The following is a 12,404-nucleotide window of genomic DNA, read 5'->3' on the forward strand; positions in this document are numbered from 1 at the left end:
TTTAAGCTAAACATGAAAGCAGTTTGAGTTGGGTTTTCTGTTATTTGTAACTTAGGTGCATTCTGAAAGATCCATTGCATATATTACAAGGAAGGAATGCCTGTTTTATAATTGAATTGCATTTGAAAAAGCAAATAGAGTGCTAAAACCAACATATTTGAGTTTTAAATACTTTTTGTTGTTGTACTTAGCAGTTCAGTACTTTCTGTACAAAGAACTGCTATTTGGCTTCCGGGTGTTTTTGCAAGAAATGTGGCAAGATGAGTAAGTCAGTTTATTCTGTAATTATATGGGGAGGCTCCAGCATGCTGCCATTGTTATTTTGTCTATAGAAGGCAACCAGTAGGGCATTAATACCAGATGAAGGAACAAGATAACATTAAACAAATAAAATATACTGTAAAACAATGTAGTAATAGTGCATTGGTTTTATTGATAGCAGAAGAAAAAAATTCTTTTACTTGTAAAAGGTATTTCCTTTACTTAGCTCAGTACTTTCCCCCATTCTTTGTGTGGGTTGACGTTTCCCCCCTAAAATCTGCTTTTTCATTTTCCAAATAATAATATCCACCATGGCTGCAAAGAAAAATTAGAAGGTCTATCAACAGGTTTCACCAGGATGTTTCAGTCATTGGCTCCTTTCTTCACAAAGACTCTGTTGAAAAAAAGAGAGGAAGAAAGTGAAACTGGATCCACAAATTGACTTTTCTATACTCAAGATACACTTCTACTGAAACTTAGCTATAAATGAGAAATGCCTGTATAAATATCAATAGATTTCAAGTAGAATAAACTGACACTGCTGTCTAATTTATAAATATAATTTATATAAAGCAATATATAAACCCAAAAGCAAACTCGTTCAAAATAATATTTTCTTTGGTGCAGGAGGAAGGGATGGAGGCAGAAGAGGATATAAGGGGGATAACTGGTGATGGAAAAAAATACAATAAAAATGAACTATTAAAAATAAATAAATAAAAGGTGTTAGTAGGAAAAACAGTAATTTTTTCTTTTAAATTCTTAAAGTACATCTCTGTCACCATTAGCCCCTTTATTGCTAGCAAATTGGTTTCAGGAATTTCCATTAAGTGAATAGTTTTTAACAGGAAATGATTTAAAAAAGAAACAGCTTGCCAGCGAACCATGTCTACCTCCATCCCCTTTGAACACCTCTGACCTAGTTTAGTCCACACAGATCATTTGTTTTAGTCTGTCACCTCCCTGTCTGCTCTTTACCTTTATAGGTATCACTCTCGTTGAAACAATTTGAGCGGTGACAACAGAAAGAGCTGAGACAAGTCAAAAGACAAGCCTTATTTGCTCTAGTCCTATTTGAGCTTCATGCATAAAAGAACACTTGGCAGGGACAGGCAGAGTTCCCATGGCTGCACACAAACAGCTCATAAGTCTTCCAAAGTAAATAGCCTCCTGCTTAGAAGATGCAGAGCTTTGGGTACTATTATCCTCACATGATTCCTATCCTGCAGGCATCACAGGGCTCTGTAACAGCTCTCTTTATAGTGATCATTTCCCTGACCTTGATTTGAAAAATTTCACTGGACCAGATTGTCAAAACTATTTCTCTCATTTAAAAATATATCTTTTACCAGCCCTGGCCAGGGGGCTCAGTTGGTTAGAGGGAGTCCTATACACCAAAAGGTTGCAGGTTCAATTCCCGGTCAGGGCACACACCTAGGTTGTAGGTTCAATCCCCAGTTGGGGTGTATACGGGAAGCCATTGATGAATGTTTCTCTCTCACATTGATGTCTCTCTCTGTCTGTCTCTCTCTCAAATCAATAAACATATTCTCAGGTGAAGATTAAATAAGTAAATAAAATAAAAATAGATCTTTTACCAGCTAAAAAGTGTTAAAACTTTAGAAAATAAACAAAGTCATGGTGTGCACGTAGCAGTCTACGTTTAGCTATAGGTTTCAAAGTTTGTAGTTAATATGTGAAACTGAAAAGATGATTCTTTCATCAAACAAATAAGAAACTAGAAATGAAGTCAAAGGGAGTCAACATTTTTTAAACTGCTTCCCATGCTGAGCCTTAACCTCCACTGCACTAGGGCGTCCCATGCTGATGTGTCTTACAAACCCTTCCCCACAGGTCTGCCATTTCCCTCTTTCACAGCAGGAAACGAAACTCCAGCTGCTCCTGACTGGACCACAGCATTAGCTTCTTAGATGCTTTCCCACCTGGTGTTGTAATCCATCCGACATCAAACAGCAATGTTTCTTAAGTGTACTTTTGATTATATCTCTCTTATTTGGAAGTTCATGATAGCAGCAAACACTTCAAAGTCTGAAAGTGTCTAAAGCCATACCCTTGGGTCACCCCCAATAAATAGTTTTGACACCCACTGTTTTGGTTGATATACTCTACTGTAGCTACTGAAGGTTGCTTCCTGTGGAGTATGCTTCTTCCCCTCTTTTAATCTTTCCTTGGCCTTTAGAATGTCTTTAGAGGATTCTACCTTATCAAGAAAATGAAGCTTAGAATTGATTTCTAAAGCCTACCCCTACTACTGCAGTGTGGTTTCTATCCCTCCAATGTCAGAAACCTTGTCAAATGCATATAGTTTTAGTCAGTTTCATTGATTAATTTGCCCATATCTGCTCATATTTCTAAGTTGTCTATAACAGCTATGAAAAGTCCAGGAACTAGAAGTTTGAAGTTTTGGGTCCTATCTCCCCTCAAAGCTTTGATCTGACTTGTCACCGCTTTTTCTCAAATATGGGTCTATTTGCCCACATCATTCCCTGAGACCTTCTCTCACCTCGTCCTGACCCCCAAGTGTCTCCTGCTTTTGTTAGTCACTGATGTCCTCAGTACCAGGCTCAAGTAGGACACAGTCCCTCCCCACCTTTGGGGAAGTACTATGTATATGTGGAGGGTGATGGTGATGGTGGTGTGGGGACCTTTGGCCTTATTTTAAAACCTGTTTTAAATAATTTAAAAGCCCTCAAAAAGCTAAGAGGAAATTCTCAATTTTCATTCACCTTAAAAGAGATCTAACTGTAAATACACTAAACTTATTTTAAGTCATTATTTTTTCACTTAGGCATTTTACATTTGTTTACTTAATATCCTTGCATTAAACACAAAGAAAAGCCAACGATAAAAGGAAAAAGGTGTTACACTGGCTTGCTCAGGTAAATCAGAAGTCATGGCTCCTTTCTAGGCAGATGACTACATGAGGAGCCAAGAGCTAGGAAACAAAAAGATGCCTTCACTTAGAGGTGACAATTCTAATTTTTAACCAATGAAGAAGTCATGTGAAAGCTGAGGAAGATACAAGACTCCGGGTCAATGCTGTCCAGAAGAAGTAGGATGTGAGATGTGTCATTTTTAATTTGCTAGTAGCCATGTTGAAAAAATAAAGAGGTAAAATTAATTTTAATAACACATTTTATTTAACCCAATCTATCTAAAATATTTCAATATGATCAATAAAAATTATTAAGATATTATTGAAATATTTTACTTTTTAAAACTAAGCCTTTAAAATCTGATATGCATTTTTTTTCATTGATAGCACATCTCAATTCAGGCTGGTTGCATTTCCAGTTCTAAACAGCCACAGCTGGCCTGAGAAATTGAGAATCACTTTTCCCCTGAAAAATACAATGTGAATAACAGCCTTAGCAAAATAAACAGCTGAAAGGAGGAATTAGGAACAATTTCTTTAAAATTCTCAAAGGTCTTGTTATTGAGAAGAAGAGAATGAGAAAAATAGATACAATTAAGTCTAAAATTCTCATTAGGGTGATAGATAACAAAAGCTGTTATGGGAAAACTCTGATTATTAAAAAATATATTCAAAAGCCCTGGCATAAGCAAAAAATAGAAATGTTACCAAACATGGCAAAAGTATTTTCTTCCAAAACATATTAATAAATAAGGTCTTTGTTCTTCAAAATGAGATGCCTTAGATTAGTCCTACAATTTCCTAACTTTTCTGTCATATTTCTCTTCCTTTCTATTGAAGATGATTTTCATATAGCAACTCTTTTTCTAAAACTCTAAGATGAAAGTTACATCTCAATAAGCAAGCATGCTGTCTTCACCCAGTTCCTTAAGACATACTATTAAACATTTTCTCTTTCTTAAAAAGAATTGAAATTAATTAAAAAATAAAAAATATACTCAATTATTCAGGTTAGTCCTTTGCTTTCTTTCATCTTCCTGCTCTCAAACTTATGGTCACTTCACTGACTGTCCACCTCCATCAGATGAGAGTACTTATAGAGAAAAGGGCATTAAGGATAGCATTTGTGGAGAAAGGGTTGGTGGAAAAGTAATTTATAACTATGGCTTAGTCTTAAATACTTTATAATTGAAAAATTTTAAAACATCAGTTTTTTCTATTACATTATTATGAAATATTCATAATTGGACTTACTTAGTTCACATAAATAGCATTTAAAAAAAAATATGGAAACCACTTGACATTGTCAACTTTACCTTCTCATGTTAGTTCCGAGCCCGGGGAGGTTGGTAAAACTGCTGAGTTGGCCGAGTGGATCGTCTTGGCTGGCCATCACCTCCTCTGCGGAACTCAAGAGTCTGGTCATAGGTTCCCTCTTCCTCCTGTTTGCAAAAAGTAGTGATGTAACATGTTCAAAATAGCTCTGAGTTTCCTAAAATAAACACATTTTATGGTCTCATTTTGATATCCTCTTAAGCTGCCTATGATTCACATCTGTCAACTTTTGTAACAGAGGAAGGCAAGGGGAAGAAAAAAACCTCTTTTGGTCCTAGATAACAGAAGAATAAAACTTATAGTAGTAACATTAGAATCAAACTTAATTCTAAAATAGGAAACCATTTCCACATAACAGCATGATTATCTCATCAAATAACAAGGCACAATAGTGTGAAAACACAGAAAGCCAAGCATTAAAATAAAAATGTTCTTGAATATTTGGGTTTCTAAATACTTCTAGGTATTTATCATGGAAAGGGGTTTTACTAAGATATGGAAAAGGGGTAGAAGAGCCTCAGAATGTTCACCAGTCTCTGTCTCCATCAGATGAAATCACCAACATCGTTAAGAACCTTACATCTATAGACAGGAAAAAATAATGGATTGGAATGAGGAGGGAAATACACTTTACATATACAGAAAGCTTCATGCAAGACATAGCAATCACCACAGCAAGACACAAACTAATCTCTTCTCATTTTCTTTCTTACTGAGGGGGTAGATCAGCCAGTTTAAGGAATAGCATGGGAAAATTAGGATAAGCAGAAAGAATATAGTTAATAATAACATTTGAAAAGCACTTAGAAGCAACAGAAAATGTAGCCAAAAGCCACACTGGTTTCTTACTGAGTGCTGCCACTCTGTTATTTTAATATTTTTAAGTTAATGTAGCTATGAAGTATGTTCCTTTTTAAAGAGAGAAAAAAACTGGATCTCAGTTTTCTTTATGGAAAGAAGCAGGTCTATTGCAAAAGTTGTTTCAATTCCAACTGCATTATCAGAGCACAATACTTTGCATGATTTTGGAAATTCATCTTTTTTCCTTCTCCTCCTAACTTTATCTCTGAATCTTTCCCCCCAAATAGTTTTCCTTTGACCCTATTAGACTAAGTTCTATTCTCTATATTTTACCCATCTAACTATTCCAATTTTACCTGATGGGAGCAGAAAGATGCTAAGATAATGTGACCAAATCCTAGTATTTAGAAATAATATTTAATATTTGGCATGAACATAACACTCATTAGGCATCATCCACAGTATTCTTAAGAAAGAACCATTATTTCTATTCTGCATGAAGGACACTGAAGCCTAAGTAAGCTTTAGGGCTTTGCCCTAACACAGCAAACCTGAGTTTTTATTTAAAGACTGCTGCTAATTCTTTAAAATTTCAGTAAAAGAAATAAACCAATATCCAAAAATGAATGATCATCCTGAAAGGGATTTCATCACCTAAATAAGAGACTGGAGAAACCTGACAATATAATTGGCATAACTAAAAGCGATATTTTATTTTTTGAAATTCCAGCACGCACCTTGGTTGTTTTGCTGTCCTTTTGTTAAAGAAAATTGCCAAAATTCATAGCAGACTTGGCAGAACATATGATTAGACATTTTACAAAAGATACATAAATAGCAAATAAAAATTCGAGAAGAGCTTTTTATAAATCCTTGGGGAAATGCAGTCAAACAATAGTGAGGTAGCATGACAAAATTACTTTTAAAAGTTTCAATAAAGAATGATTGACCAAAGTAAATATTTTAGAGACAAACTCCAGATTAGCTCTCCTTTTCCTGTGCCCCTCTCATTAACAATCAATCTCGAAATGACTGGAAGCGTCAAATATTATGGCTATTATTTAGCAAAGCAATTAAATTGCAGGAATAAAATTAAGAAGTATACAGGAAAGAAGAGAATTTTTATTATTCTGGTCACTGTTCTGATTCATGAGTGTCAAATATTATAGCTAACTTTGAAAAGGGGCTATTTAATTTTTTAAAAATATGATAGAATTTGAAGCTTTGTGTGTTAACCGAGAAGAACAAAAACATTATTTGGTAATGTAGAAGATGAAATAATTATTTCAGGAATTAGAATGGAATGTTATTTTCCTCTACACTCAGCTGCAGAACTGGCCAGAGAACATAGAAAATCTATACTTATATCAATAAAATACATGGTTAAAGGCAGGGCACTACATTTGCTGAGAGAGTGAGCGAGCTGCATTATATAATAAATATGACACTGCTATTTGAAAAGCTGTCTCTATCGTGTTTAAAAGATTCACAGACTATACCAGCCAGAGCTAATTAAATGGTTTTCTAGAGATGACGGACCATGAGATTTCTTTCACATTATTTGATGTCGTCACTATCTTTTTATACAAAATGCAAGCAAAAGATAGCAATGATACTGACAGCTTGGTTTTCAGCTATTATCAAAGACACAATCTTGCTTTTTAAACTTTTAAACATTCCTCCTGCAGAGTAGCTGAGGGCAAACCTGATAACCTACAAAAACTACCTCCCTGTATTCGATAGCTAGTGACTTTTAGTACTGAATGAGGACCTCTTTCCATTTATGTGGCACTACTCCATTTAAGACATCAGTTTATTTGGACTCATCTTTGAATGAAATTTATACTCTGCTCTTCTAGCCTATCTTCTTCCTTTAGGTTTCACTACTCTGTAAGATTTAAAACTCAAAAAAAAATAAAAATAGTGTCACAGTTTATGAACATATTTAAAAAATTGAACTCTATGTTTGAGTTGGCACAGTCCTGAAATGCTATCCAGCCTGCCCCTTGATATTTGATAAATGAGGAATCTTTATACCCAGAGAGATGAAGTGATCTTCCCAAGTCACAGAACTCATTACAGGACAAGTCCAGCACAGGGCCATTTTGTTTCTGACTCTCAGGCAAGGTTCTTTAAAAGACTTGTGAAAAATTTTATAACATGGAAGTGACCAATGTCACCTTCACCTAAGCTTCTGAGATTTAGAACCATTTTATTGACCTCACATTTCTGTTCACCTGAGCCATACTAACAGGTAAAACCTGGGTTTAAAATACTAAATAACTAGTATTCAAAATGTGCCTTCTTTTCATGCCAATAATAACTAATTTATTGTTCCTTTTAGTGAAAAGATACAAAATGAAATAATCATTGTGACATCAAGCATACATAAAGTGATATTTTTAAAAAAATTCATAGCACCAATGCAAAAAGGAGATGTACAATCGCGTGTATTGTATAATCCATATTTGGCAGGACACAACTACATCTTTCCTGAATATCAAATCCAGTCTCTCATTAGTGCAAACTGTATCTGTAATAATAATACAGGCAAACACATATTCCCTCATTTATAAATGATCTGTGTTAGGAAAGCTCATTGTAAATCAGTCCCTTGACGCTACAAACATATGTCAGTAGCTGTGAAACACGTTTAGAGGTCAGGTTCCCTGTTTCACAAACAGTGAGGTGAAGCGCAGCGAAGCGTGCAAACCAGTGCCCTAAGGAAGATGTTGGATTGATTAGTGGTTCTCAACAGGGAGTGATTCTGCACTGTGGAAGGCATTAGCCAGTACCTGGAGATAGTTTTGGTTGTCACATCTGAGGGGTGCTATTGGCATCTACCAGTGGGTCGGGAGACATTTCTGGTTTTTACAAACTGAAGGGGTAGGTTGCTGCTAAACAGCCTACAATGCACAGGACAGCCCACACAACAAAGAACTATCCCGTCCGAACGCCCAGTGCCGAGGCGGAGCAACCCTGGGCTAGCAAATGAAGGAGAAAGCTGTCTGCTCCTAAGCGCCAGAAGTCTGGGTTTGCCTTTTCTTCCCCTGCCCCTGCCTCTCAGGCTTACATGCTGACCCAACCCTCTATGGAACTTTTGTGGGGCTCTGTTTGCTGACACTACTGCCTTCCTCTGCCCCAGCTACATGTTCATAGTTACTTAACTTACTGAATTGCCTCATCCTAAATTACCATTCCTTCAGCATTTTCCCACAGACATTACTTTGTGAGGAGATAGAGAAAATATTTGTCGGTGAAGTGGAGAGGGGGGATGGTAATTCTCTTCACAAAAAAAAAAAAACTTAGAAAAACTTATTTATACTATCATCTGTCCTTGAAGAGCTGAATATTTTGTGTGCAATTTAATAGTTTCTTCTAGTCAGTTCCTTCTCACAGAATTTATATAGTAGTCGCAAAAACAAGCCAGCTTATGAAATACAGTATTCCCTCACTTACCGCGGGTATTACATTCTATACCCCCCCAACCCCCGTGATAGGTGAAAATCCACGAAGCAGAAACCTTACATTTATTTTAGTGTTTATATATATTTTAAGGCTTTATAAACCTCTCCCACACACTTATAAACCATTCCCAGTCCCTTATTAACCTTTTCACACTGTTATAAACACTACTTATGTTCTTAAACATATTCTACACTCTTAAACCTATGTAACTTTAACAACATACGTATACAGTACCACAAAATCCCACGATATAGCGAAAAATCTGCAATAAATAATTCAATATAGTATTTTAAAAAATCCCACGATACAGTGAAGCCGCGATAAGTGAACCGCGATATAGAGAGGGACTACTGTATATACCAAGTACCCTCAACAATAATCCTCAAACTTTAGGATATTCTGAACGATGAAGTACTAATGAGTACATATCTTCTTAGTCGTCGTCGTCGGCAGCCGTCCGTCTCGAGAGACGATGGTGTAGCTTCTCAAGAGTCTACCTGCACCGCCGAGAATGGTTGTGCAGTCCGACTCGGGAGTGACACGGTATCTGTCTCCTCCCGTGTTGAATCGACATCTTGCGATGACGCTGGAGTGTCCCCTCCAGTGAAGCTGAAGCTACAGAGCCTGGGCAGGGTGATATGGAGGGTCTGCTGTTGCCCATGCAGCAGACCCCCCCTCTCTTCGCAGCTGAAGGGTCCAAGGGAAAGACGGAGTCAATACAGCTTGGCTTCAGGTGCGCCGCAGGAGTTGCCGGTGTTGACTACAACATCAAACCGCCTTCGGGACTCCGGCTCCGGATTTTCTGTCGGGGTTTACTCCCTTAGCCTTTCCCCTGAAGAGGTATGCCACAAGGCAGCGGAGGTTTTTTGGAGTCAGAGTTTTCCTTCTCTGATGTGCCCTGACTGGAAGATCGAACCAGCGACACTTAGCTCGCAGGCCGACGCTCAATCCACTGAGCCAAACCAGCCAGCAATAAAATAGTGATTCATATATAAACGGCTTACTCTGTGAATTTCTGGACCACCTTCTGCCTACCTGGTTAGCTGTGTACTCAGCTTATAGAAAATATAAACTAATTTTAATATAAAACCTAAGCAAACAATCATTCAAAAGACAAAAACCTGCTTTTCCAAAATGCAAAGTAATAAAGGCAAAACTATGGGTACAGTAAAGAGATCAGTGGTTGCCAAGGGTTGGGGGAAACAAAGGGATGAAGAGGCAGAAGATTTTTAGGGCCCTGAAACTATTTTGTGTGTTGCCATTATGTCATTATACTTTTTCCATGGGATGTACGCCACCAAGAGTGAACCCTAATGTAATCTGTAGACTCTGGGCCATCATTATTGTTTCAATGTAGATTCATCAATGGTAACAAGTGTCCACTCCGGTGGGGGTGCTGATAATGCGGGAGGCTATGCCTGTGTGAGCGCAGGGGGCATATGGAAAATCTCTGTATTTTCCTTGCAGACTTGCTGTGAATCTAAAACTGCTTTAAAAAATAAAGTATTTTTAAAAATAGGCTATAAAATAGGCCACATCAGTAGGATACTTTGTGCTTTGTATAGTGCTGAAGAGATGGCATATACTTAATAAGTGATGAAATATTTTTTGACATACCCCTTATTAAAATGGCACATCTAAATCCATTCAATTTCTTCCTGTGTTTATCCTGTGATATCATAATATCATAATCAGAGCATGAGAATTAATTTCTTTCATCCTTGGGATGCCATTAATTAATATGTGAAAACCAATTGGAAGATTACAGAGCTATCTGAACTGGCTCTAGGTTGTGTTTAATTTTGATTATACCCTGGATATTAGTAACATCTTGGTTCCTCAAAGGAAAACTTTGACCTTTGATCTCATTTATCAGTCCAAATAATGAAATAAGTATATCTGTATCATTTAAAAATAAACAAAAATCACGTAATGGGATACAAAAGTAGAATTTAAAATATTTTTAAATGATCTATTTTAGTTCAATTATGTCAGTATTCTAGTACATTAAAGTAACTGAAATTTGAAAGTAAAGCTGAATCAGCCTTTATTGTTTGTGAAGATTATGGATAATATTTGTGCTTATTGGAGTCATGGATCAACGCTGAACCTTAAGTTTACCAATTACCCTTGTTTAAGAAATATGTTCAAATTCAGTATTTATAGCTCTATCACAAAATAAACTGGGCTGTGGTAGCCTGGAACCACAGACTATAAAAGAGGAAGTTTCTGTAAATAGCAGTCCAAATAACTACGACGCTATTATTTGCTCAAATAATAAGCAGCATCACTTGAGCTATAACACAGGTCTTCTGTCTGCCCTTCACTATGCTTCTGGCTAATAAGGGTAAGAAACCATGAATTTCAGAATTGGAGATAACCTAATTGAGCATAGAACAACTTAAAAAAAACTCTTATCCACTTTTTGGGGGTAAATGTGGCACTCTTCTTTCAAATGAAATTTTGTATGTAGAATTCTAACATAAAGTAGATTGGCTCAGGAGAATGTGTGTTTTTACACATATATGTTAGCAGTATCCCCTTGCCTTTCTCTTCCTTAGTCCTTCTAAACTCTGTAACCCCTAAACCACAAAAATTAAAAACCCAACCTAGTTCAATCCCTGCTGTATACTAGGAACAAGTTGGGTTGAGTGACTTTATTAAAATATAAGAAAGTGAACTAGTGGAAGGATGGGAAGTGGAATACAGGCCTCTAACTCTGAGTTCAAAGACCTTTTGCTTTTGCCTTCTATTGCAGAGAAAATCTAAACCCTACTTTTGACTTCTATAAATGAAACGTCTCATTTTATAATTAAAAATTCACCTTCTACACCCAAATGGGAAAAAAAAATCAGGCTTTCTCAACATAAGAGAAAGTTATTACATGTAACTAAAATAAGTAAATTTTTTATAATAGACTAACCTGTTTTTAAAATTCTAAATAAAATATCATTTTAAAATAAAATACAATGGGGAATTATAGTCTCCCTTCCCCTCAAAACAGCTCTAAGAACATCTCTGTAATATGTACTATGCCCAGTAATATTTTATTTAAACTAAATAGTTATGGCAGAAAATAAAAAACAACACAAATTTTTTAAAAATCTGATTGAATATCTAATCACTAAACAACTGTTCCAAAATGCATGGCTGAGATAACATAATGTTTTTATTCCTGTATCATGCAGAATTTCAAGAGAACTGTGAGACATTTCACTGTGGTTGTGATCTTCTCTTTTTAGAAAAGAGTATGTTCTTTAAAGTTATATGGAAATGGAAATTGTTGATGATTCTATAAGATATTAGGAAATTATCTGAATTCCTAGCTCAAGGGTTTTATTCTATGCTTTGCCAACTAAAACACAATCTAAATAAGACAACTAAACTTTAACATGAAATAAAAATGTATGTTTAAATGACACTAAAAACAAGTACAGTATTATTCATTATTGTTCTTCTTCTAACATCATTAGGATCTACCCTTTAATTCAAAGTAAACAAGCTATTTTTGGCAACTTAGGTAATCAAGAAAATTCAACTAAATATCAAAGGACTGCATCCATATTTTAATTAAGAGAATATAATATAAAAATGAGACTAGCAAACACATCAACCTTATCAAATTTCAAATGTTAGAAATAAC

At 35.9% G+C, this 12,404-nt stretch overlaps 1 protein-coding gene across 2 annotated transcripts in view; it reads right to left on the minus strand.

The window, feature by feature from the left end:
• Window positions 1–410: 410 nt before the first annotated feature.
• Window positions 411–12,404, minus strand: part of TDRD3 (tudor domain containing 3) — a 179,113-nt gene continuing 167,119 nt past the window's right edge. For both annotated transcript variants that reach the window (XM_090258148.1, XM_090258147.1), the window contains 2 exons: window positions 4,474–4,599; window positions 411–655 (listed from right to left, as the gene is read on the minus strand). In XM_090258148.1, the coding sequence (XP_090114274.1) occupies window positions 4,483–4,599 (117 nt within the window). In that variant the 3' untranslated portion in view covers window positions 411–655; window positions 4,474–4,482. The remainder of the gene's footprint in view (window positions 656–4,473; window positions 4,600–12,404) is intronic.

The sequence above is a fragment of the Furipterus horrens genome, unplaced genomic scaffold (genome assembly GCF_987537825.1).
Source record: "Furipterus horrens unplaced genomic scaffold, mFurHor1.1.pri manual_scaffold_12, whole genome shotgun sequence".
Lineage (NCBI taxonomy): Eukaryota > Metazoa > Chordata > Mammalia > Chiroptera > Furipteridae > Furipterus > Furipterus horrens.